Source organism: Trichoplusia ni, chromosome 18 (genome assembly GCF_003590095.1).
Source record: "Trichoplusia ni isolate ovarian cell line Hi5 chromosome 18, tn1, whole genome shotgun sequence".
NCBI lineage: Eukaryota > Metazoa > Arthropoda > Insecta > Lepidoptera > Noctuidae > Trichoplusia > Trichoplusia ni.
Genome location: NC_039495.1, coordinates 166,785 through 194,769, shown reverse-complemented (window position 1 = coordinate 194,769; position 27,985 = coordinate 166,785). Strand labels below are relative to the sequence as shown.

Genomic DNA, 27,985 nt, shown 5'->3' with positions numbered 1-27,985 from the left:
AAATAATAAGAAGCACTTTCTCTCAAAAAGTGCTGCGTGCTTTAGGTAGCATTGGAATCATCGCCCACGCTTCACCGTTTCCTGATACCAGAACTGCCACTAGTGGCAGAGAAAACTACTCAGAGTTTGATAGACACAACCACCCAGACCGAGAAGGCAGAAATATTTAAGTTAAAATTTCATTTTTTGATAACGCATTTAAAGGAAATTACAACATTAGGAATAAATTCTAGGAAACGTATATTTAACAGCTTACGGGTCACAATCAATTGTAAAAGAACTAACAATTCAAAAAGAAATAAACTACTGCGATTAACCGGGAAAACGTCGACTTGGTTATCGGATACCTTTTCTTAAGTACCCTTGGAATATCAACTTTACACTTGAACATTTAGGGTTCGAAGTAGCTTAACTCGTGCCCCATTGAAATGGCATTCACCTTGCCCGCGGTGCATTTTGCAAAGAAGTTGAAATATCTTATTTAAAATCGGCATCTTAAGCAATGGACGTATATTTTTAGATCGGCACGTTCAGAAAATGTACTGGCAATTTCTGTTGTATTAAAATATATAGGGCGACTGGTTATACTGCGGACTTACTGATTTCCCGATTCCCGATCCCCTTTTTTCAGAAATATTTAATCAATATTGACTCGCCTATTGGTCTAGTGGTTAGTGGCTCTGACTGCTATATCGGAGGTCGTGGGTTGAGTATCCAGCTAGGACAAATAAAAGGCAGCTGACTTGGGCTGACAACTTCAAGAGACATGTCCATAAGTCGACCAGGATAGGCCGAGTAGATTAATTTTTATTGGTCTTGTTACAACCTCAGTTAGAATCAGTATAAAAGTTTATTTTTAATAATATTTGACTACATATATTCATTGCTTACCTAATCACACTAAACAATTTGCGAACTAAACTTGCATTTGACCGAGTATTTTACGACTTGTATCATAAGTTATTCTTCTAGAGAAATTTCTGGAGCAATGTTTTGGAGGTCAAAAGCACTATAAAGTTGAGAAAATTAATAAAACCCCGATGTGAGGATGAGAGAAAATATTATTTTTTAAATTATATATTTTGTACACTTTATTAAAAATCCCTGTCTTACAGATCGTTTGTTTGCTAGACATATGTTCTGAGTCCGCCTCATAAACATCATATTGGCAAGTGCATGATCAAGTACGAGTCAGAAACGCAACACTGAGGGATCAGCTGGAGAGCTGTGCCTTAGTAACAGGGTTCCGTGCTTAGCCCTTTCGTCACGGATCCTTAATATAACTACATCAGTTGAATTTTAACAGTTGTTGGCTATGCGTTGCGATCTATTTTAAGTTCTGAAGCAAAATGATTCAGTAGAATAACGTTCTTGCAAGTGAAAGCAATGACGGCAAACAGCTTAAGCGAATGGAGATGAAATTTCTAGTCTGAAGATATCTAATTTTGTCTTGACAGAGTGTGTAACCCCCTTAATCTCCCTTTTTATTACCTTTTTTCCAGTTATAAAAGTAGCCTTAGTCCTTTCTCAGGCTTTAACCTATTTTCGTATGTGTACTAATTTCAGTAGTTTTGGCGTAAAAACGTGTCAGACAGACAAAGATTCTTTCACATTTAAATATAAGTTGGTACAAAAACATTTTCAAATTACAACTAATCTCTTTCTTGGTATAATTTCATCCACTATTTATTCAAAGCTACTATGAGTGGTGTTTCATAGCATCCAATGGTCCTTCTCATAATAAGCTAGGTAAGCCTTTCAGCAAAGTAAACAGGCACATGGACTCGCCGCAAGGACGGTTAAAAAATAAAATTTACACAAGAAATGAAGTGCGCGCAAGAAAGCAATTTCCCTGCGAGATCTCTGTAATGGCCACTTTCATGAACAACGATTTGGTATGGATGCGGCAGAGTACAAAAACTGGTTAAGTGAGAGTTCAACTCGTGACTCTAATTTGGTTAAAATTTTCGTTCTTCTATTTGTATGGAGTTTTTATAGAAATAGAAGAACAAACATTTGAAAAATATGGTTACCCATCAAATTGTTGGCTGTACAAATCGTTAAACCAAGTTGTAATTTTCATTGTAATTATTGCGGCAACAGAAATAATATATCACGTGTGAATTTCAACTGTCTGCTATCACGGTGTGGCAGGACAGGCAGCTGAGCCTTGGTAATATTAATAATAGCTCTTATGTATGGAACCGAAAATAATAAACATTTGGAAAAAATATCTACATAGAGAGGCAGTTTTTAGAAACAACAAATACTTATTCCAGAGTACCAACTCGATTTCAATTCGATCGATACAGAGAACTTGAGTTCGTCAGGACTTTTTTTCAAACAGTAAAACAAAAACACATCATAAAACTAATCAGTAACCATAGATGTACTTAATAGCGAATGTTCATTGATAATTGAAATGTTAATTTGATACTCTAATGTTGTTATAATAATTTGTGTTTTTAATATCTAATCCTAATACTGTATTTTTCTCTCATTTTGTCTTAACGTTATTAGTAATCCCTGTTAGCATAAAAAAATTGTCATTGGAAAGAACCCTTACATAAACCCAAATTATGTCACATTGCCGCATCCACGAACGCTTACGCTATGATTCATGGTTCCGCGTTGGTGTGGTCTTGCCACTGGATCCGTTGTAGAAAATTGCGCGCCCTCACTTCCCGTGTTGCTTTAATTTCAAACTACTTTCAAAACTATATTTATGGTCCTTTACTGGATACCACTGATTGTTTATGGAGTGCATTCTGTAGATTTCTTTTCGTCTGTTTAAGTTTGTTCGGTGACGGTAGTGAGATTGACTTTCTAGATTGCGGTTCTATTTTAGCTTTCGCTTCCAACTCATATATGAAACGAAGATTAGTATGATATTGACTGATTTATTCATACTTTATTTCACATAAATACACTTGGAAAATATGTTTTTGGAAAGTTCGTGTACAAAGACATTGTATTTATTGAAAACAAGTTTTTATTATAAAATACAAATGCCGAATCGAATGCGGCCTTTTCTTTTTTATCTAGTCACCTGTATCTGAAATGTTCTGGCAATATTCGTATATATAAAAATGAATTCGTGTCACGAATATTTTATTAGAAAAAAGGAGAGACGATCATCATTCCCCTGTCCTTATCTCCAGTATTTTATTTGTGGATGGCGCAACATGCCTTCTTCTTCCATACCTTCCTATATCACATAAAAGTAAAGAAGATATGTAAATTAAATAAAAAATAATAATATAATAATAATACCACTCTACATATATCCCACTGTCCCACTCTACATATGACACACCTTTTCCTATATGGGGAAGGTTTGCGCATTGATCACCACGCGAACTCATATTTCAGATTCCAATATTTAGAATCCAAGTCTCCTCATCACGTTTTCCCTTCTTGTTTATCAGTGGTGTCTTCGAATAGGTAAGAAATTACAGACAGAAATAGATCGAACCTATATCTCGTGTGAGATGATAGCGACGGAGCTACGTCTTTATATTTTATTTTTCATCTATTTCATACATTCAATTTACCGTGCTCACTTCATAAGTTTAAGTAACGCCTTACCATGCTAATATTATACATGGATAAAATAAATATTTTCATAAAGTATTTTGTTCCTATTTGACTACTTGTGTTACAAGATTTTTTCACTCTGTGCTGCTCTGTTTTACTAGGTATTTAAATAAAGACTATTAGAGTCTAAGTGGCTGACTCGACACTGGGATCGCTGCAATCTAGGTCACTTGTATTTTAGACCGGCTTTAAATTTGTGTGAGCAGTTTCAACCTGGCGTTTTACTGAAGAAGCTGTTTGAGTATGTTTTCGAAACTAATTATGATCGGTTATAAATGTATTCAATCCTAAATTCCGATTTAAAAACAAAAAAAATAATCTTTTGTATACTCAATCAAACTGAAGACAAGACATTTGATACCGTCTAGCTTTCACGGTTCTTAAGATGTTCAGAGGTACAGACAGCGGAGCTTTAGTAATAGGGCTTCATTTTTTCCCTTTCCGTACGGTACCCTGAAATTCGTACAAATATTAATACCATCCTGTACATGTGGCCTAGCCTCCCCGTGCATCAAAAAAGAAGATTACGACTCTTACTCAGGTAACTCTATACTTACACACTTGTAGATAGTAATTTCAAATTCCCCTTGGAAGTCTAGGAACCCTTACTATAAAGTATTTGCTGTAGTGTTTCTTGCCTGCATTTGAACTTGCAAGACAAATCTAATTCAACTTTCTTGAATTTCTTGACAATTCCATGAAAAATACAAACTTAGCTAACTTTCTTCCAAACATTATACTATTAAGAACTTTATGCTAAACTGGCGCGGTTTATGTTTAGAAACGCGACGTCAATTAACTAAAACTCGAAGTAATTTTACTTCAATGGAAAGTTTGTTCTTCTGCGAATTGTACCGAGATCAAAAGTTTATATACAATTACTTCAACAGATAAAGGGATAAACAACTGTTAGTAATTAAATAAATGTTTAACAAGTCTTTAATTGTATGTCGGGACATTATTATTAGTTGTTCCCTTACTGTCTAACACCCACCCATGTTCCATTACGGAAGGCATGTTTTGGCCATAATTGGGAAGCTTTTGTTAGACATTGAATCTAATGGTTAATGCTTGTATTGAAAGATTTTGTAGAAGAATTTCTTTTAAAAAAATGGCTACAATACATTGAGCTACCAGGTATTCAATCTGGTAAAGAATGGCTACATGATATTTTAATGAACTACCGGGTATTCAACATGTATTAATAATACGTAAAAAAAGCATGGCCGAATTCGACTCCCCGATGGAAATAATCACGCGATCCCGAGAAAATCAAAGGTGAACCTGTATTTTATTATTGAAAGAGTTTCTTGTCGTATTTTCTCTATAAAAATAAATTTTAGACTAACTCACTAACAGTAAAGTTTCTAAATTGCTTGCAAAAGGACTACTTGATATATTAAAAAAAAAAATTTGTTGTATTAATATAAGTCTGATGATCTTAAGTCATTATAAAAGGAAGTTAAAAATATTAAAAACAGAATCCTTAATTACATATTCAACAACAAAAATGAACATTACAATGCAATCCATGTCACTTGACAATCCATCCACCCAAAACACCACGTCTCCACTTCAACCACTTTCAAAATTCTCCTTGCACGTGTAAAACCGCTAACCACTTAGCTCTTACTTAAGCAAGTAATTTTTGTATCCTTACCTTGGATTCTATTAAAATTTTCACCTCATTTCCTCCCCTATGTAATTTGCCGTACCGGTGACATTATTAAAACTTGGCACCATCGCTGCTACCATAATTTAGTCCTGTAGATAATGTTAGTCAAGGGCGTTAGTGTACCTCAGGGAGATGCCGGGTACGTTACATTTTGTAAAAACATTGTGTCCGCTATTCAGGGTTAAAATTAGACCTCAGAATTACGAAATTAAGAATCGCATGGATGTAGAGTCAACCATGGGCTTTTGTTATATCGAAACCGTCTAATTGTACTGAGGAGTCTATCCGTATACAGTGTCAATCAATTTGAGGTTACGCAATCAATTTGTGTTTTTTCTAGTCTATTTGTGAATATTCCCATATCAGGAGTCCGAGTCGCACTAGACCGATTTATTATTAAATAAATATTGATTTGTTAATTTTTAGATTCCCCTAGTTTTCCTCTTATACTTCCATTGCAGCAATTCTTAACTAAACATATTAGTACGCCAAAAATAACAGAAATACATATTACAAGGGAGTTTTAAATATCAATACAAACCCCTTCATATACTTCCCTGTATTTATATTAATAATTTAACCTGTAAATAAGATTATCGCCCGTATGTTACGGAAAACATATAAAGCCCGCACGATAGCATTACTTTAAAACTTCATAACAAAAACATTTAAGCCATCCGCTTAAGTGAACCGTTCTAAAAGAAAATGCCCGTTCATATTCTATACACGGTACCAACATCTAAAAACTTACAGCCACTGTAAGCTGCAAAAACAATATCCGAGCGGTAACGAGCTCGCTTTACTAAAAAACTTGTGTACCAACGTAACAGTAAATAGTTTGTGGAGCAAGTCTGAAACGAGCCTATTCTGAGCTTAATACGTTTCGAGAAACTTAAAAAATTAACTGCGGACTCCTTACGTGGGGGCAAGTAATGAAGGTGAAGAATGGGGAAAGAAAGAGGCTTTAAATGTTAGATGCGGAATGAACATTCGGTTGCTCTTTCGTTTTTCTTTGTGAAGCTGAATTTGTAGAGCGCTTTGTTTGAATGACTTTAATTAGAGCTCAAAATATGTTGGGGCCGGTGCACTGCTTTGACTGGAAGTGATTTGTTATTTTGTTAAATAAGATGTGTAAGGTTTTGGTTTACTGTTTGTTAAAATGTTTTAAATTAAGTGGTAGGGAATATTATGGTTTGGTTGAGATGTGTGTTAATATCTCGTCTTTTCTGAACAATGTTATCTTTAGATAATTGTACCTTATTAAGTTAATATATCACGGTTATTGTTTTATTTATATTTCAGTAAAAACGGATCTTTTATTTATTTGAGATTTGAGTTATGAATACGCAGAATAAAATTAAACCAAACGCCCACAACGGAATGTTCAATTAAAAATAAAAGCAAAGTATAAAACAATACCGTTTATTTAAAAATATATCTTTTAATTTCGTATACAGATTGTTTTTCCCCCTATATTTAAATCTATTTCATGTTTACTTTATTATTTCATGAATTTGAATATACATATATACTTAGACCTTACACAAGTTTATATTTGTTAAAAAAGTAAAGATTGCTTTTCTTATTGCTAAGCTGTTTACATATATACAGACTAGGTCTGAATAGATGTTTAGCCAAAAAGTGCAACATTACTCCTCACTGAGGTATTTAATCCTTGTGCTGTGGCTTAACAAGCATTCGGGGGATCAGACGGGGGATCAGCGGGGATCGAACCTGCAATCAGTCAATAATCACACTCATTTTCGAAATCGGAAAAAAACCCATGAGGGATTGAAGATATTTAGGAATCTATATCGTCAAAACGGTGAAGAATAAATGCATTATCCGTAAGCCCGAGCTTATTTTCCAAAATTCTTTCACAACAAACTTCAAACAATTCAAAATTAGGTACACTTGACCAACCCCACGTTAAACCAAAAAATGTGTCAAGCATATTCAAAACATTGAGTGGTGAGATCGCGATCACTAATGGGTGGCTTAACGCCGACAAGAGGCCCTTACATCCCCTAGAGGCCGATAAAACGAGGGTCTTGGCGTCGTCAGCCTCTCTCGCCTCTTAACCGAACAAGAGAGGCTTCGAGCGATCTGGTTATAACCGGTTTGAGATGAGGGCGTTGTGAGCAGAACTCAATGAGGTTTAAGTTTTGATGCTTGTGGTTTTTTTGTTGTAAAATAATAAAAAAATACAGCCAAAATGTGCACCGAAATATATCTTACTATGTAGTTGAAAAGGATCCGACGGGAACATAAAATTGGGATAAATCTATCCTATGTGTTTATCTTGGTTAAAAACTATCGGTGTACTAACTTTCTTCTGAATCCGTAGAGTAGTTTTTGCGTAAAAGAGGAACAAACATCCATATATACATACATACTTTCGTGTTTATAATATAAGTAAAGATGAAAATTGACTATAAGTTTCCTAAAGAAAATAGTTAGTAGATAACATTAGAATACCTGTTAGTACCTATTACATATACAAAGTATTACAATTTTAATCACGATAAGTACCAACATTACTTATACCGCACTCAGATTAACCTCTAATTTTAAAACCAAAACGCCATAAATAATAAATATTGCCCCGTCAAATACGATGGTAATCATCCGACACACGTAACAGGCACATAAATCAGTTCACACGATCTTTCATCAATTTTTAATTAAAACCGCCATCTTGCCGCGATAAACCAAAATGGTGGAGTAATAAATCTGAACATAGAAGCCTACAAGTTAATATTCGCGAGCTTGGCACAGCGCCGTATATATTTGAGAGAACCATATTTTGAGCATGTATCTAATACATATTTGCTATACGGCAAACAATTTGGGGAACTTAGGTAAATCTTAGAAGGTAAGCTTGACTAAATATAACCTCAGGTGGATTTAGAGAAGTTGTAACGATGGCGTGTGCATCGCCTGTATGAACGGTTAATTTTGGTTAAGATTCCTTTATTTACCGACTAACACGGCTAACGTGGCTAACTTTTAGAAGATTGCGCAAAAGGGTAAGTTCAGTACGTTATCTAATGTCTGTCCGTCTATCCGTCCGTCTGCTACCAGCCGGTTTTCAGGCCTTGGGAATTATGCACTATGTAAAATATCATTTTTTTATGGTGGCAGTCATAAAATTTTTGACAGTTGCTTAAGCTGCTTTTATTTTTTTCACAGAAATATTTAATCTGTGATAAATTCAAGTATCGAGATATCACGGTTCATAAGGTACAGCTTGGCACCAGACGAGCTGAATGTAAACAGACGGTCCACCCTCGTAATAGGGATCTGATTTCACTCTTTAAATACGCAATCCTAAAAAATGATTCTATAACCACGTGCTGGTGGTAACACTAAACTAATCTTAAAAGGGAATAAAATCAAACGTCAAGTACGAGTAAATAGCACCCAACATTGTATAGATATTGTATGACAATGTTTCGCGGCAGTAAATATGAAATGGTAAAAGCTAAGACCTTATGTTTTATGGGAGATATGTACTAATGCTGCTGAATACACGGGGAAGTATTGTGCCGAACATGCTGAGAGGATTAAAGAAGACCAATCTATACTAATATATAAAGTTGAAGAGTTTGTTTGCTTGTTTGTTTGTTTGAACGCGCTAATCTCAGGAACTACTGGTTCAAATTGAAAAAATCTTTTTGTGTTGAATAGCCCATTCATCGAGGAAGGTTTTAGCCTATATACCACCACGTTGCGACTAATAGGAGCGAAGATAAAGTCATAACTTATATATTCTAACCACGCAGACGAAGTCGCGGGCAACAGCTAGTATTGAATATACAGGGTATTGAAAATGAATCATTTATTTGCATCCCATGTAACGTTTTAGCTAGAGAGATAATGTTTTTCTTCTGCCTCTATAACCAAAAATAAGAGAAATGAAGTAGATTTAGCAACATTGATTCCTACTATAATTAAATTTGGAAGTTAATTACCTACATTTTTTCAACGTTATATATTTCTCCAGATTATTAGTAAGGGAACTTCAGAGTCACGAAACCGTAATTACTTCGTATATCTAATTTATTAAATTCTAGTTTTTATTATAAAATTGGTTCAAAACGAACCGACCGATTTTCATGAAATTTTGTATGCATATTGGGTAGGTTAGGTTAGGTTGGGTAGGTTTTTTTAGTCATGTATTTAATAAAACTCATGTGTATGGCAAAACAAATGTTTGCTGGAAAAGATTGTGTTTATATGAATATGTTCCCGTATAATTCAATAAATTGTAAATATCTAGCACTTAGAAGTATCTCATACAAGTTAACTTATTATATTACATTATTTATCCGTTGGCTTCGTAACATGATAAATACGATCTTTTCATGGACCTGAAATAATAGTTTACTATTTATTTATATAATAGCAACACAGCTTTGTAGTCTGGTCAAGGATAAATTGAAAATTTGCCAAAATAAAAGACATTTAATATTATATAAAGCATTTGTTAAAAATTAATTTGTAAGTTACAAGCAATAACTGAAAATTGATGTCATGAAATTTATAATTTTATTTGTATGGTTATTTTCGGAGGAATTTAAATGTATGTATTTCTTTCCATTTTCAGTCCTTATTTTAGTTATTCATATATTTATGATATTTTAACTAGCTGTTCGAATTCCTCCCCGCCATTTAAGAACAAAAGAAAACAAAGTTACAAACACATACAAACACACTCACATACTTTCGCATTTATAATATTCGTTTGCTTAGAGCGTCTGCGTGAAACAGTATCTCATAGTAAAACTGTTTCATTGTGATCAAATTTAGGTTTACGATACTGTCATCAATACAGGTTAGTAAATACGATCTAATTCTATGAGTTTCTGTAGACCTGTTAGGTAACTAAATAGGTTTACCACCTACATCATGCGGACAACATCACATACATTGTTCTGAACCATAAGTAAGTTGCTAAAGCACTTGTGGTATGGAATTCAGAAACAACGAAGGTAAGACAAACACCCAGACCCGAGACAATGTAGAAATGTGAATTTTTACATTGACTCGACCGGGGATCGAACCCGGGACCTCAGAGCTAGCGACACCTTGAAACCGGTGCGTACGCCACTCGACCACGGAGGTCGTCATATGTACATTAACCATCAATCACTACATGTTACTGACAATGCTGGCTCTTTGTAACTGTAATTGTTTGAAACGACTTACATTGCTGTCTGTACCATTAAAATAGACAGTATCTACCTTAAATATATAAGTACACTTTAGTACCAAAACCGTGTGTTATACGAAAGGGGCGGAGTACCAAAAATCCAATTATAATGTTTGACCTCGTGCCCCGTGTTGGCTGTACACACATGCATCTAATCAACTTATAAACTCAAGTTATTTAACGGTGCACGTGACGTGGTATAATTATAGAAGATGCTTTATAATATTTAGAATATGTTCGGGTAATAATGATTTGAAAATAGGTGTAAAAGAATGTGGAAAATACCTCATGATTTGCACATGAATTCAGTAAATTTAAAACATAGTTATATAGTTGTTGTTGTTGGGGTAAAGAAGAATATCAATGATGAGCGAACTTTTTTTACGGCTCTTCAATCTTATTAATATTATAAACGTGAACAGTTTTTTGAATGGATGGGTGATTATTTTCTAGGGGATGTTTGATTTGAAATTTGGTACACATATAGTTTATAACTTGGTTTAACACATACCATAGTTTTTATCCCGATTTTATGTTAGTGTCACGTTTGATGTACCGGTGGAACCGCTGGCAACAGCTATTCAATAAGATGATGTCATCGAGCTATAGCTGAATAAACAAATGAAAATTGCAAAACCGATTAGCAAGCCATAACGGGGAGTATAATGCCGCTCAATAGTACTCAAATAATCCAGAAACGGTCACAACGACACTACGGCGGTCACGTGCATCTTGTTAATACTGCTCGCCACTGTAATTGCAACATTTACACTGTCGTGCAAATTGTAAACCGGCTTCCTAACAATCGGATGAACGGCTGCGGCTTGCGTCAGCTGCGCGCCTACACTTCGTGCACTAAAATAGACCCATTTTTGTTTTTCGTTTCGAATTTGTGTGTTAATTTTAGTTTTAAATGTCGAGCTTCTGAATATAGTTGCGAGGATGTGCTGTCAAGCTTTTAATGAGTTTTTGTTGGATGTATTTTACATGGAGAGAGAAATGATGCAAAAATAAAATAGTCGGACCGACGAAAATGGGAACAGACTAGAAAATGTTTCAGGGGGAAAATAATTGGAAGAATTCGGAATGAATGAAGGAAAACGGAAATTAAACAAAACAATGGGTAATATGATTCTTCAATTTTTGGATCCAATGATTTTTGGTTCCGAGTGTATTATAATACTTTTGAACATTTGGTACATAAAATCGAAACACACATTTTGAGATTGTCCCTAATTTTCATTACATAAGAATAAGTTTTATTCTTTTAGCCTTTTCCTCATTTTTTTATTGTCATCGTTGAATTGAGAATATAGACCAAAATTTACCTTTCAAACAAAAGTGAATAAAACGGAACGGAGGAAATAGAAAGTAGGTCAACTTTGGAAACGTCTCGAAAATTGAATAAGGGTGCGAAAGACCAATAAGCATTTCAAAGGACCTCTAATACTATTTCCTGGTCCTTGTTTCCTAAACTTCTATTATTCAAGAATTTAGGAGCAAAACTATCTAATCCCTTCGATTCAATATGCAAATTGATTCAAAATAAACTTGACCCGAAGCGCATCGCAATCTTGCTTCACCACACTATCAGCATTCGCTATTTGTGTCCGTCTTTCTCCTACAATAAGTCTACTATGATAATTCTACTACCCAAATACCTCTAACACTTACATTTTGGCTCTTCATACCTACGTAGTAGAGTACAGTTTGTAATGTTTGCCAAATACCAATTGCAGATTAGGGACAGTTGTGTACAAGTCGACAATTTTGTTTATTCATATCCCCAAATATTACCTGAGTTATTGTCGACCTTATTGCTAAAGGAATAGAAGTTGTAGATTATAGAAAGGTAGTTTTGGCTCGGTGAATGTCATTTGTGTTGTAGGTCCAAGCTGCAGCCTGAATGAGAATTAAATACCTATTCAAGTCTTAGTCTCGTGCAATATTTATGTAAATGGCTGAGCTAAGGGGTTGATCCTGGGAAATTTTAGATTGTTGTGTAAACGCTGTACCTTTAGTTATCAAGGTGTTTTGGTTTATTCATAAGGCTTTGTACGGTGCAGACGGTGGAAAAGTTTTTGAATACTTAGCAGTTCTCGGGATCAATAGTTCTTGACTGTATTCTAGATTAATGTGAATTTTAATTTACTTTAAATCTGCTTCATATATATGTATACAATGTTTTATGAGGTTGCTTTTGCATCAGCGCTGCATCAGGTGAGTTTGGTTAGATGAGGTCAAATTTGAATGCTGTTAGTTTGAAAGTTTTCATTTAGTTTTGTCATTTGAGCTGTGTTTGCTTTATGTTAAAATTTACAAGTGAAAGAAGTAATGGTATATCAGATTTATACACCAAAACACGTCTGTTTTTCTTGGTATCTGTTTTTTAAATTTCATCCCAAACATAACTAGCTACGAGCTACATTCAAAAAACAAAAACATTTAAACTGAAACGAAAACAAAAGCTCAGCCAAACTAAACTTATTTGTGACTTGACGATGTCATATACGCGACAATACAAAGTTTAAGCAATGCAATTCCCTCATAATTCCGTCGGACGTGCCCACGCCGCGTGGTCGCCATAAAAATAGAGGTGGCACGGAATTTTTAATATCTTTTACATTACCGCAACTTGTGAGTAGCGAAATATTAAAATGTCGCCGAAGTTATCCTCGTATGTGCCGGCTTCTATTGAAAGATACGCGATGAAAAGCTAAGCGATTTATTTTTTAAGACAAGGATGGTTATTCCTGGATGCAGGTATTAATTGGAGTTAGTTTCAGCTTTTTATAGACAGTTTTAGAGTTTAGTGTAGTGGCTGTTCAAGGTTAGCTTTATAAAACATCTTCTATGTACTGATAATCAGGTTTTGTCTGTTTGACGGCCGCGTTGCCGTTTTGAATACGCATATTTGTAACTTATTGTATTTCACAGTGGAGAGTCAGATTTCAGAAGAATGAAAATGGTACAAAAGTTTAAAATAGCACAAAAATATCGTCGGTGGACTGTCAACCTTACAGTAAAGATTTTGTTTTTATTATCTTTTAGAGATGCTACGCCTAGTGCACAAAGAATATTTAATATTTGAAACTTAGAAACTTTGTTTTCGTCGTATTTTTAACTGAAAACTGGATATTTGTGGTAAAGGTTTTTGCTTTTTTCCTGTGGGGAATAGACGGATCTTTCTCGACGATCTTAATCCTGGACTCTTAAAAAATGGAATAATAGAAGTCATTACTGGTTTGGATTGGATTTTAAGTTTTCCTTACCAATAAAAAAATGTCCTAGGCCACCCAAGGCCGATACGGAAAGGAAACGAAAAAAGGGTATTCATATTTAATTAAAAATTGCATTAGCCTTATTCTCCATACAAGTGGTTAATGTTTCTTCTCTGCTTTTCGTGTAACATTTCGTAAATACAAAGAAAACACCCCGTCAAAACATCCTTTCATAATTTAATCTTTTTAAAACATGCATAACAACTCATGTAGAAAGATAAAATATTATTATAATACAAAATTCCGTCCCGTGTCAACAGCATTCTAAATGACCTTTAGAAGATAGGGTAAGGACAAATTTATTTTTGCTTTTGCTGTTCAAAAATAGTCTTAATTAGAATGCGGTAAGGTTGTTAAGGGTTGCGTGGAGGTAACTGTCTTTACAACAATAGTCTGTAGAAGTTAGGTAGACCGTGGTCCCTTGCACCTGTTTTGGTCTTTAAAAGGGTTTTGTCTGAGCTTTCTAGCTTACAAGTATGATTTGCGACCACTTGTGGAGATCGATGGCTGTCCTTCATATTCTCTAGCTGTTTTAATTTTGTGTTCGTAATTTTATTCTTGTTTTGGTTTAGATTTTAGTATTTACAATGTCTGATTAAGTTTAATTCAGTTTTATTTAAAGGAACAAGCTTTGCTTCAAGTATAGCTTATCATTTTTTTTATTGTTTATATGACTTTCGCATAATGTCTCACGGGTTTCACGAACATTTTATTCACATGCACAAAGACACCCAGACTCAGAATAAGCATTCCTGGATTACACAAACGATAACGATACGTGCGTATTGGGTTTGGCATGATGACCGTAACACCTCGGCTATCCGTGCAGTTACGGCACAGTACTCATATTGGTTTTCCACACACAATCTATTTGCAATAAAACATCTTCCCTTATCAAATTCAGTAGCTTCCCCATCATCTATGGCTAAAATTCAATAATCCGGACAGCAACCTCCAATAATTCTTAATATCATACTTGGGATACACAAATTGGACAAACACGGTTGGACCCTTAGTAATAACAATTATGAATTCAAGATCCGTCGGTCATAACAAGTTGGTTAATGGTTAGCATATATTGTCTTTGTTAATTAATATGATTGAATACTGATAGTAGGGATTTGATGAATTATTTATCTGATGTCTGGTATACTCTGTTTGGGTCAATATTTAAGCGGTTTGATGAAATGTTTTCTCAAATTTTTGTTTCGTGGAAAAGCAGTCCTTTTATTAAGGCCCCGTTGCGATTGTCCATCTGTCTGCACAAACCTCATTATTTTTTGAAACAGATTATTTTTTCTGTTGCATCTATAAAAACTCTTTAAACATAAATCAAAATGGACGTTAAATATCAGTTGATAAGGTGGGTATGATAAGGCGATTGATGATCATATTTAGCAACATAGAGACATTCAAACTCAGGACAAACATTCGTGGATCAAACACATGATTGTCCTATGCGAGGATCGACCTCGTGGCATGTCGCGCACAGAGTATGTTTGGCGAGACCTCAACACTCAGTAAAATTCAATACAAGATGCGCAAAACTTCAGACATTTCGTATGTAATTATCACTTCTCCCCAAATGTGTCGTAATATCCTAAAAGCTAATCCATCTAAAAGTAAGTTGTCAAATGTGTTTAAGGTTTACTTTGCCCTGTTGCTTTACTCAAGGGAAATGCCATTTTCTGAGGTTCCTAATATTTACTTATGATATTTATTCGCAATCCTGTATGCTCAGAATTTTGTTCCATTGCAGAGGTAAAGATATATTTTTTTTTCGTTCTATTTATAATCATCAAAAGTTTGAAAGTTGGTGCTGGTATGTATGTTGGATTTCCTTTTTTGGTAAAAACACTTATCTAATACTGAAATACTGTACTAGGCGAAGCCAAAACTACGAACCTGAGTTATTTTAGTTAAACTAAAAGTAGAACTAGTTTTTAAATTATTAAATGATGTAACGGTTTACTCACGCGTATTTATCGGAGTAGCCCGACTAGTTTCGGACCCAACCGGAGTCCTTAATCATGAGCAGACGCGGCGGGATCGCGAGTCGAACTGACGTCAGCGGCCGCGCATCTCGCTGCGTAGCGTCGCGCCCGCGCCGTGAGCGGCGGTGGGGCCGGCGACGCCGGTGGCGCGGGTGGGGGGTCTGCTGTCGTCATTGGCATCGTCCGTGCTCCCGTACTGGCTGAGTCAGTGCATACTATGCTGACCGCGTCGCTTTCCAGGCTTGGCTTCGTATGACATAACGTAGCATTCAGTGCTGGTTTCCACGCTGGTGGCAGTGTCCATCCACGATCTCTATTGAAATTCGGGTGACGGCTGATTTCTATAGCCTCACGTACTTTTCGCGGCACGAAGTATTTCTCCTTCGCTAGTACGGAGGCTTTGTCGAAACGTATGTAGTGTGCCGTCCCCGCATTACACACATGTTCTGCCACTGCCGACTTGTCGGTGTCCATGTTCTTCATGCTGCGTATATGTTCGCCAAGTCTGGTTGCTACATTACGCCGGGTTTCCCCAATGTAGCTCAGGCCGCAGTCGCACGGTATTTTGTATACTCCCGGGAAGCCTAAAGGATCCTTGTCCTTGGGAGAGCGGATCATCTGTCGCAGTTGTCCGGGTGGCCGATAGATCGTCTTGATGCTATATCTCCGGCGTAACAAACGACCTATCTTGTCTGTGACACCCTGCACGTATGGTAAGTACGCAGGAGTCCGCTCAGCCTCCGCCGGACGCTTGCGAGCTTCGCCCGCAGATCCCAGGAGACGTCTACACTTGCGCCACTGATATCCATTGCGCTCTAATACGTCACGTACATGCCTCAGTTCCGCATTGACGTATTCATGGTCGCAGAGAGCGAGTGCTCGGTTCAGCAGCGTACGAGGCACCGAAGATAGGTGTGAGGGGTGGTGATGGGAGTCGGCTCGTAGGTACCGGTCTGTGTGCGTTGGCTTCCGGTATACGGTATGAGTCACCCGTCCGTTCGGCTCTCGGATGACCAGTACGTCCAGGAACGGTAACTTTCCTTCTTTTTCCTCCTCTATGGTGACCTCTATCTTCGCGTGCACCCGATTTAGGTGTGACGTCAGGTCCTTCAATGCGTCCCGGGCGACGACAGCAAAGATATCATCTACATATCGCCACCAGTATCGCGGTTTCACGTTTGCAGAGTCTAGTGCTTTTTTCTCAAACCACTCCATGAAGATGTTTGCCACAACGGGCGCCAGTGGTGAGCCCATAGCCACTCCGTCAATTTGGAGGTAAAAGTCCCCTCGCCACAGGAAATATCCACTTTTAAGACAATACGTGATACTCTCAACGTAGCCAGTAGGTAGTGTAGTTCCGCCTAAAAGGGTTGTGATAATTCGTATGACCTCATCTACTGGTACGTTGGTAAACAGCGACGTAATGTCAAAACTAACCATTATATCTGTGTCCTGCAGCTGTATACCCTCTAGCAACTCAACAAAATGACGGGAGTCTCTCACGTAGCTACTCGTTTGGCCCGTGTATGGTTGTAATAGTGTAGCCAGGTGACGCGACAGTTTATAGGTCGGTGCGTCTATCTGGCTAACTATAGGTCGTAGGGGCCAATTTGATTTGTGTATTTTTGGCAAACCATAAATTTTGGGTGGTGTCGGATTGAGTGGACGTAGTTGTGCTACCAGCTCCTTGTCGCCGATGATGTGGAGAAGTTTGTTTATCTTCGTCGTGACTCGGGATGTAGGGTTGTAACTAACTTTAGTTATCGTAGCGTTATCTTGTGTTCGTACGCTTCGGTGTCGACGACTACTGTGGCGTTACCTTTGTCGGCCGGTAGCACTAACAATGACTCATCATTGCGCAACTCCCGCAGGGCACTAACCTCCTTGAGGGTAATATTGCTCTTAGGCAGGGGAGACTTACGCAATAACGTAGACACATCCTGGCGCAGGCAATCAGCATCTCCGTGAGGTATTTTATTTCTGAAGATGGTATTTTCAATATTTGTAATAATATCCTCAACGGGTATTCTGCGCGGTGTTGGTGCAAAGTTGAGTCCACGGGATAACACAGACACAGTGTCCTCGGACAATTCTTTGGATGACAAATTGACGACCGTCACTGCTTCAGTACTTTTTGTCGCGACCTTGAGCGACTTATGCGGGTAGATGTGTTTAATTAGTAATCATGATTAAGGACTCCGGTTGGGTCCGAAACTAGTCGGGCTACCCCGATAAATACGCGTGAGTAAACCGTTACATCATTTAATAATGAATCAGTCTCACGATAGTTATTATAAAAATATAGTTTTTAAATAGTTTAAATAGTTACGCACTCAATAAACTCCTTTCCTGATTTTAACTTTTGAAGAAAAAGTTTTTGAACAATCAGAGAAAACTTCGTAGAATTAAATCGTTTCGATAATTTTCAGGGTACAGAGCAAAAAACTTTAAAACACCAGAAATAATTCAAAGAACTGTTTCCAAGTGAATAAAAGTCTGTTTTAACGAACCCACGTGTCAAAGTTCTGGAGAGCTAAAATGGTAATTTCTCATTTAAGATACTTTTGTCTTGCAAAAAGTAATCATCAAAGTTTAACATTACCATTACATCTGCTCCGATGTCATTGAGCTAGGCCAATAATCACGCGTAAACTGCTAGACCAAATGTGATTCGGTTTTCATCTAGTTAACCTATACTTCTATACTAATATATAAAGCTGAAGAGTTTGTTTGAACGCGCTAATCTCAGGAACTACCGGTTCAAATTGAAAAATTCTTTTTGTATTGAAGAGACCATTCATCGAGGAAGGTTTTAGGCTATAAACCATCACGTTGCGACGAATAGGCGAAGATACGATGGAAAATGTGGACAAGTATAAATCATGTGGGTAGGTATAAATCATAACTTATATCTTCTAACCAAGCGAACGAAGTTGCGGGCAACAGCTAGTAGTCTAATATTTAGAAACGATGTAGATAACTATGTACTACCGATAATGACAGGTTCATCTGGAAAAATAATGATTGATTGGTATAAGAACAATAAACGTAACATACAAAACAAACGTAACATACAAAACCTCTAAAAATAATTCTACGAAAATACAATCTTAGCGCTCCCAGTTTTTCTGGAATTCATATACTGGCCACTGGTTCGCTTCCTGAGGTTCTTGCCAAGTCAGTTCAAAAGTTTCTTAGAAAAACTTGATTTTTTACAAGTTGAATAGAAATTGCTGGGAATATTGAGAAACCTTTGCTATGATATTATTGTCGTTTTATACCAGGAAATGTTTTGAAGTAAAGAGTACGTTATAACATTATTACTTTGAAATATGGTCCCGTATGTCAAGCTGATTTTGCATATTGCAGTATATTGAGGTCTCTTTGATACAAACATGAAATATTTTTGATATGCATTTTAACTATAAGATTCTGACTATTGTGGTTTTCTCTCGAAGGTAGAGTTATTTAATTAAATACATGTAATTATTTTATACAATAATTACTTCTTTGTTGTTAAATCTATCCGGAACAAAAACACATGTAGATGGTAAAAAAAATATTTTACTTGGTTATATGAAAAAAGGCTGAATTTGACATAAGCGTGAACAGGTCCCAAAAAGACATTGCTTGCTAGTGCAGGGATTTTGTTAAATAAAAAACTGCTTACAAGCAATTATTTCATCAATGGTTTGATAATTTCTGTTTCATTATTATTTGTCCCGTAAAACGTAAAAAACTTAGATAATCAGTGTTTCCATTCACCTCATTTTATCGTTTCTGGAGAAAACCCTGAGCAAAGAGTATGTTTTTTCTCTACAAAAAGACACTCATCTTTCCCCACATAGTAATGTGTAAGTAATTACGAGTATAGAACATATAATTTGATGGATTGCGTTTTCAAAGCGTTATTATAAGGCGAAAATTTGCATTATAATAGGCAATGTATCATAACTTGACTTTGAGTGACGGCTGCGGATAAAAAATATTCAACTAAGTAAATTAAGATAATGCTGTGTATCTAATTTAGTGAGGCTTAGGGATGTTAATTTGTTATTTAGGTACAATGTTATCAGGAGCTATGAACTGATATTGTTTTTTAGTGTTATTTTTTTCCAGATTGTATGAATGATGTGGTCAAATAGTAAACTGTAAACTTAAGGTAGTAATAAAAAAAATACTGTTTTTAACAACAAAACTAGATGTTTTATGATGTGATATCGCGGCTCCGTTAAAGAGCAGAAGAAGGGACATAGAGGTTTTGGTCAAGAAAGTTCCCTCACATCACTCTCTTCCGCTCAAGGTAGAGGGGGAAGACTAGTTTAATGATTTCTCTTAAAAAAATTGTTTGTAGAAACCATGACAAGTAAGGCAGAAGAAAACATTTAGCAACATAACCAAAACTCTAGAAAAGTTAGAAATTCCTGCGCTTTATTAAGTAAAAGCTTAATTAATACAAACAGCTTTGCCTAATTAATTCATACTTAGAGTAAATCAATACACTTTAACTCAAGGATGCAGAAAATGTGGTTGTTACGGTAATCTTCGAAGTAACAAATCATAACAGCGGAAAAGGGCTTTATCATCAATGATTTACGAGCAAAGATGAAACTTAATCCCCAAATCCAGACAAAGGGCTAATTATTGCCCTTTGAAGACTTTTGCCAAGTTTCGCGGCTAATTTAAATTGCCTTCATTATTCTTAGTACCCCATATAGCCCCTGTTATAACGATTCTTTGAGCGAAAGTAAAAAGTTTTTAATTTGGAAAACAAGGTGACTGGTTCATTTAAAAATACTTCATTACGAAGGCAGGCTTGACTTTTTTTCTGAGAATTTTAAGATTGTTTTTTTTGTATATTTATTTTGTTATTATATTAACGTGAGTTTGTTCTGTGCGCATTAATTTGACGGTAAGGATAATGTAATTTGTTGGGTTCGTTGTATTTTTTTGCCGCTGGGCATAATCAAGAGTAACAACAAGTTGTGGATTTGATATTAAATATTTTATTGTGAAAAAAAACTTACATTTTTGTAATATTAGGTTAGTAAAAAAAATATTTTTAGTTCAGCTATTTTATCAAAACCATTTGTGTACGATATTATCAAGTAAGAACGATTTGGTAGAAATAAACAAACTTAGATCTAAAACGGTCTCAGATGGCCATTGCATTATGTTTTATAACCGGAGTTTTGTTTCTTGCTTTCATTATATACCTTCTCTTAGTAGACAGTTCCACAAATGTAATAGAGGTAGCCTAGTGGTGTGACCGTTGGACTGTCAAGTCACAGGTCCAAATTCCCTGGCGCGAAGTCTTTTTGAATTCCTGACTTCATGAGCCTATCACTAGGTAATAATCACTTCCTCAAAATGGTGAAGAACAACAACGTCAGGAAATCAGCATACCTGACATCTATTCAAGATGCCTTTCGCAAAAGAAAAAGAAATTCCACAAATAAAAATTTAAAATAAACTAATCGGAAAATATTTACTTACAAAGCATTTACTGACCAATCCAAAACAGGGAAACAGAATATAAAACATTTTTAGTCGTCAAACAAATAGTACGAATTGACCTACAACTAAAATACAAACAGGCAGGAATTTATTTATATGCATGGATTGATTGAGGTGACAATGTCAATTTGAAAACACCATTTTAATCTTATCTGACTGGACCGTGCCCAAAATACAGGATTAGCCCAGTTCCACGCAAAAAAGCAATTCATTCAACGTTAAATATTTTATTATGATTTCAATTTTATTCCAATTTTGTTTCAATCACGGCTATTCAAATTCAAAATAAAGTCATATACATTTCGTGCCTTTGTTACCTACGTTTCATGTATTTTAATTGAATTTTAATGTTTTTTGCAAGTGGAATTTGTCTTTGTTGCTTTTGTCAATGTACAATGACGAAATTATAAGTAACTAGCTGTTACCCGCGACTTCGTCTGCGTGGATAGAAGATGTAAGTTAGGATCTTTTGAAATCGGATTAGTTTTTTAATTAGAGTCCACGCAACTTCTTTCATATTTTTAAGATATTTTATCACTGCTGGGCTCCTATTAATTACAGTGTGATTATAGATTTTATATCCTCTTCAATTAATTAACTATCTAACAATGAAATAGAGAGTGAAATGAAGAATGGTACCACCTCGTGTATCGAATCACTTATGCGGTTATAGCTTAGCCACGAGCTCCATATAATTTCATGGTATCGTAAAAAATAAAATGCATCTACAGTAAAATATTATGCATCTGTACTTACCAGCCAACACCAAGTACTTACCATCCAACACCAAGTGCTTACCATCCAAACTCAAGTACTTACCATCCAACACCAAGTACTTACCATCCAACACCAAGTACTTACCATCCAACACCAAGTACTTACCATCCAACACCAAGTACTTACCATCCAACCCCAAGTACTTACCATCCAACACCAAGCACTTACCAGCCAACACCAAGTACTTACCATCCAACACCAAGTACTTACCACCCAACACCAAGCACTTACCAGCCAACACCAAGTACTTACCATCCAACACCAAGTACTTACCACCCAACACCAAGTACTTACCAGCCAACACCAAGTACTTACCATCCAACACCAAGTACTTACCATCCAACCCCAAGCACTTACCAGCCAACACCAAGTACTTACCATCCAACACCAAGTACTTACCACCCAACACCAAGTACTTACCATCCAAACTCAAGTACTTAACATCCAACACCAAGTACTTACCATCCAACACCAAGTACTTACCATCCAACACCAAGTACTTACCATCCAACACCAAGTACTTACCAACCAACCCCAAGTACTTACCAGCCAACACCAAGTACTTACCATCCAACACCAAGTACTTACCATCCAACCCCAAGTACTTACCATCCAACACCTGCGCTGATAGCCGAAATACAGGCTCAGCCTAGTTCGGTTACAGATGCTAAACTCTCTCTGTTATCAAAAAATATTGTTGCCAAGTTGTTATGTAAACTAGTTTTAAGTTGTTTGTGAAAAAAATAAACATTATTAAACATTATTATTATAACACCAAGTACTTACCATCCAACCCCAAGTACTTACCATCCAACCCCTAGTACTTACCATCCAACCCCAAGTACTTACCATCCAACCCCAAGTACATCATTTTCTTTTGATTTCGTTTTTCTTAAGACTTTTACTAGGCCTATTATTTCTGTAAGTCCTAAATCAGTCCAATCAGTCCTAAATCAACACTGCACTATTGTGTGAACACACTATTTCGCATTTATTAAGAATCTGTAGCCATGTAGATTTTGATTCGACGTTTCACAAAACTATAAACAGCTTAGTAACTTAAGCATAACATTGAATTGTTTCTAGGGCTGTTTTAATTAAAGCAATAAATTGTTCTAAGCACCGGCTTAGCAGGAAATTACTTCATACCAGATCAGTGCCCGAAACAAAAGAACGATTCAGTTCAATCTAGGATTTAATTGAATAGGAACATCAGTTATTTGAAGCAACAATTTGAATACTGAGACTTCAGTCTAGATTGATGTGACACTTACCCTACTTTATTCTTACTAAGTAGAAGTTTTTGATAGGTTGTCAAATTGTCCATCAAGGACTATAATATATTATGTTCCTAACTTCTACGATTTAAAATGACTGGATATTTTTTATTCGACATGATGAAATAATTTATATTGTTTTAATGAAATTATTTGTACGTTACGTGTTTTTTTTATGTTGTATGACATGTGTCAAAAGGTTTTTATTTGATATTGTATATCAAATAAAACCTTTTGCATAGATATTTCTCATTTTTTTTGTACATTGATTGAATAATACGTGTTTTCGTTGTGCAAAAATAGTATCAACGGCCTCGTTATGTACTACGTGTAGTTGTACCTACACAGATGTAATTGGTACTTAATAAAGTATTATATTAATTTAATAATAATGACTACACACAGATAGCCGAGCGGTTGAGGTCACACACACAACACCTTAATGTGGGAGTCGTTTAAAAAATAACTATGCATCTACCAAAGAGCAATATTATTTACTAATTCTAATTTATACTCATCTCAATTTCAAAACCAAGTCCAACAAAAAAATCTAAAAACAATTATGCATATGAGTATGCTTGCAACAAAAATGCAAGCGAAACTAAAGATTGCAGATTGGTTTAAAATAGTCAGCGAATACCAACAATTCATAAATAACTGGAGTCAGCTGCAAATTAAAAATAAACCAGCAGCTGAACGTAGCTACAATAATTATGTGTTAGTACTTGTACTCGTAATACTGTAGGTTTTGCATTCCCACTCTTAATTAAGGGGCTGGAGTCCTGCGGTGGCGTTAGAGCTTGTTTATATGCACCAATGTCGCTAAACTTAAGGCGAAGACTGTTTCTCGAAATAAAAATTGTTTTGGTATTTATTTTAAATCTCATTTTTTTATTTACTGGTCATGTCCATACTTTGGTAATGGTAAAGAATAGCATTATTTTGACAAAACTGCCTTTTTTACTATTTTAATTTTTCATGTTATCTAGAAACCTCAAAAGAAAAAGAAAAATAAAATAAACATGTATCGTATTTTTTTACAAATAAACATTGAAACCTAAATTCCAGAAACAACAAATGATTTCATTTGAAGACCTTTTTTGTTACAAAACAAATACCTTTACGATAAATAGTTTACAGGCTAACCATACGAGAGCGTAATTCCTAAACGTATCTCAAAAAATCCCATTATAGTCGAAAAACAAAAGACGTAAGAATAAGAATACGTTTCCGAGAGTCCATTATCAAAATCCGATATACATAGGTAGGTAAGTTGACCACCCTTGGAACCTCAATGATTATCAAATCAATCAAGTCAATTTACAAAGGTTTCGGTCCAATTACGTTGGGTTGCCCGTTGACCAATCGGATTAGGACCGGGTCAGTATCTTTGTTAAGAGGCAAGGGATCTAACTTACATATCTGTGTGGTTTTGATACCCCTTTCACTTTTCTTTATGGGATAAAAAGTTAAGTTATTTTTCGAGTTTGTTTAGGGTTGTTTTTAACAAAGCGTATTCAAGAGGGGACTTCATTTACTTATGTGTTTCCATTTACGAAAGTCGGAATAATTTGTGTGTCCAATAACCTCTATAACGTTTAAAAAAATACTGCTCCTTGCGACATGAAAGTATAATAAATAACCTGTCAAGTGCGAATTGGATTCTGAAGGTTCTGAAGTAGTTAAACAATTGAGACCCATTCAATTTATAACTATACTATATTAACTTCTATTCGAATTTTTAGTATTAGTTGTTATAGCTGCCTAGCTATAACCGTTTTTGAGATGCAGCCTGGTGGTAGTCGGACGGACAGACAGCGATGCCTCAGTAATAAGGTGACTTAATACGTTTTATCGTAAAATGTATGAAATTTAGTTTGATGTGGTCATCAAAAGTAATTTACCATTTTTTTCCACGAAAATTCCTTCGCCTTAACTAGATGAGTTGTGTGCGGCGTGCAATTAGGCATCTAAATACACCCGGCAATGGGAATTATTTGCTTCTTTCATTATATTACGAGCGGTTCCTTTGAGTGTCTGCAAAATGAATACAAACCCATTTGAACCCCCTTAGTGTGGGTTAGCCTAGATTAAAGCTTAGTTTAAATGAACTAGTTTATTATCAGTGTAATTTAAACGGCTAGACTTAGCATCATACTGTATATAGGTTTGTTTTTTTTTATTATTAGCGGGACCTGAAAACTGAAATAAAAATTCGTGACCTGACTGTTCGTGTAAACATTCGGATGAAGTTTTGAGATCAAACAGACACCATTTTTAACATTTACTTTGTAGAAAAAATAAATAGCAAACTAATTTATGTTCATTTTTTCCTGACTAGCTATCACGGTTTTTAAATACAGCCTGGTGACACACAGAAGGACTGTACAAGTGCCTCTGTAATAGGGTTTCGTTTTTACCCGTTGGTTAAGGAACCCTAAAAAGGACCAACTTACACCTTAAAATAAATAAGATGATCTTTATTAATAAAAGAGGATATTTGTGATGTCATGTGTTGTGATAGATGCAAGCCATCTCACAATGAAAAACTCTACATAAACATTAAAATCTTTAGAAAGCCCAATTTAACAGTACAAAATTAATTAATTAATTAATAATAGTTATAAAATTAAATACCTTTAGTCTATTCATCAAATGAAACCACTTTGCGGTTTACATGCATTTTTAATTTTACGTTTCGGCCTCTTTGCAGGCTCGTGGTCGCGCCCAGATTGGAATTAAATATTAATAGGGAAATTTTAAACGGTAAATCATCCGTAAGTTGGAAATGATTAAATATGTTTCGGAATTTCCGCGAGTTATTTTGGAAAAGAATCGCCTTGATTTGATTGGATCGGAATTTCATTTTGATGTGTGATGAAAATAGGAGGAAAATATTTTTCCTTTTTAGTAGCGTTAAAATTCACAGAAAGCTAGTAATTTTTATTCCGATTGTAATGTACTAAATTAAAAAAACATTCTTATGTGAAACAACGTAAAAATGATTTCAGTTTTTTTTTGTAGTATTTAACCGTCGTTTTCATCTTTGTTTTTCATTTATTACATTTTACATAATAATATCAAGTCAGCAAGAACAAGTTTATTATTTAATACGAAACATGCTTCTTTTGAGTAAATAATTGATAATTTATTCGAGTAAGAAAACGGTGATTAAAGTTTCATACATTTTTAGCGTCTACGAGCTAATCGCTACGAGAGCGTAGGCGGCGTAGCGGCGTTAATCTACACGTAGCAACTTCCTTTGTAATTTTTGCCGTCTTTTATACATTAACCTAAAGTTATGTTTTTAGACAGAATAAGTGATAATAATGTATATTTTTCTTACCTTTAGTATTCTTGATAGGTATACGAAGTAAGAATACGTTTATATTCCCCAAACGTCGTGATGTATGCATGAGACAATAGAGAGTACTAGGCCGAGGAATCAAAAGATTTAGGATCATAAAAACAGATCAAATACATATTTTATGACGCGTATTTTACATGAAGAAAGTAGGATGACCATGAAGGTTTTATTTAAAAATCTTGTCCTAAAGTTACCTAATTATTTTGTATACTGTGTAACTACGTTTTAGTTTACGTTCTACAAACTGATAATAGTGCTAGACTAGTCTCTTTTCTTTAATCTGTTTTACAAATAAATATTCTTGTTTCTTGGTATATCAAAATACTCGTATTACTATTTCTTTCTGTCGCGGGGCAAAACAAAGCCTTAATTCACATGCTCCCAGACCCAGACTCAGAACAAGCATTCGTGGATCTCACAGTCTTGTTTTGCGTCTCTTATCCTACGCGGGGATCGAACCCGCGACACATCGAGCACAGTGGGTTTGGCGTGGTGGTATCACCACTCGGTTATCCGTAGATTCAAATAACTAAATGTATGAAACTTGTCCGCGATGTATATCAACGTGGTCACCCTACCCAGGTGACAGGTTAACACCTTCGTCGTGTCTAGACGTTATAAATTCGAAGATAGATCGAATTCATCCGACATTCTCACGCGAAGTGACTTTTAAATAAGAATATAATTTCATGAGCGTACTCAATGAAAATATGACATTTTAGGTGACATTTTCAACAGTATTTAGGTACGTTTCAAAATGTAGTGTGTTCATAACATAATGCTAACACATTATATTCGCGATTTAGCATGATTACAAAAGCTTTCATTTCATATTTTATTCTATTTTTAGCTGACAATAGTCGTTTTGGGAAATAATGTTATTTTATTTGTAATAAAATGAAAATATTCATTAATTTTAAAGTAGATTGAGTAAGACTGATTCATTATTAAATGATGTAACGGTTTACTCACGCGTATTTATCGGGGTAACCCGACTAGTTTCGGACTGCGAGTCGAACTTCGACTCGCGATCTCGCCGCGTCTGCTCATGATTAAGGACTCCGGTTGGGTCCGAAACTAGTCGGGCTACCCCGATAAATACGCGTGAGTAAACCGTTACATCATTTAATAATAGATTGAGTAAGTTTATAGGGTTTTGTACCCAAAGGGTAAAACCAAATCGCCAGTTGAAATTTCACGAGGATTTATTTCTGTTGTCGTTCTAACGAATAATAGTGACAAAAAAAAAACGATGTAACGATGCTGTTCTTACGGTACTAAAATA

The 27,985-nt window shown here is 35.5% G+C and overlaps 1 protein-coding gene across 1 annotated transcript in view; it reads right to left on the bottom strand.

Moving 5' to 3' along the window:
- Positions 1 to 27,985, bottom strand: part of LOC113503109 — a 114,645-nt gene that overhangs the window by 47,010 nt on the left and 39,650 nt on the right. Inside the window, exons 2-3 of the mRNA XM_026884927.1 lie at positions 17,582 to 17,915; positions 16,594 to 17,351 (exon numbers count right to left, since the gene is read on the bottom strand). Of these exons, the coding sequence (XP_026740728.1) occupies positions 16,594 to 17,351; positions 17,582 to 17,915 (1,092 nt within the window). The remainder of the gene's footprint in view (positions 1 to 16,593; positions 17,352 to 17,581; positions 17,916 to 27,985) is intronic.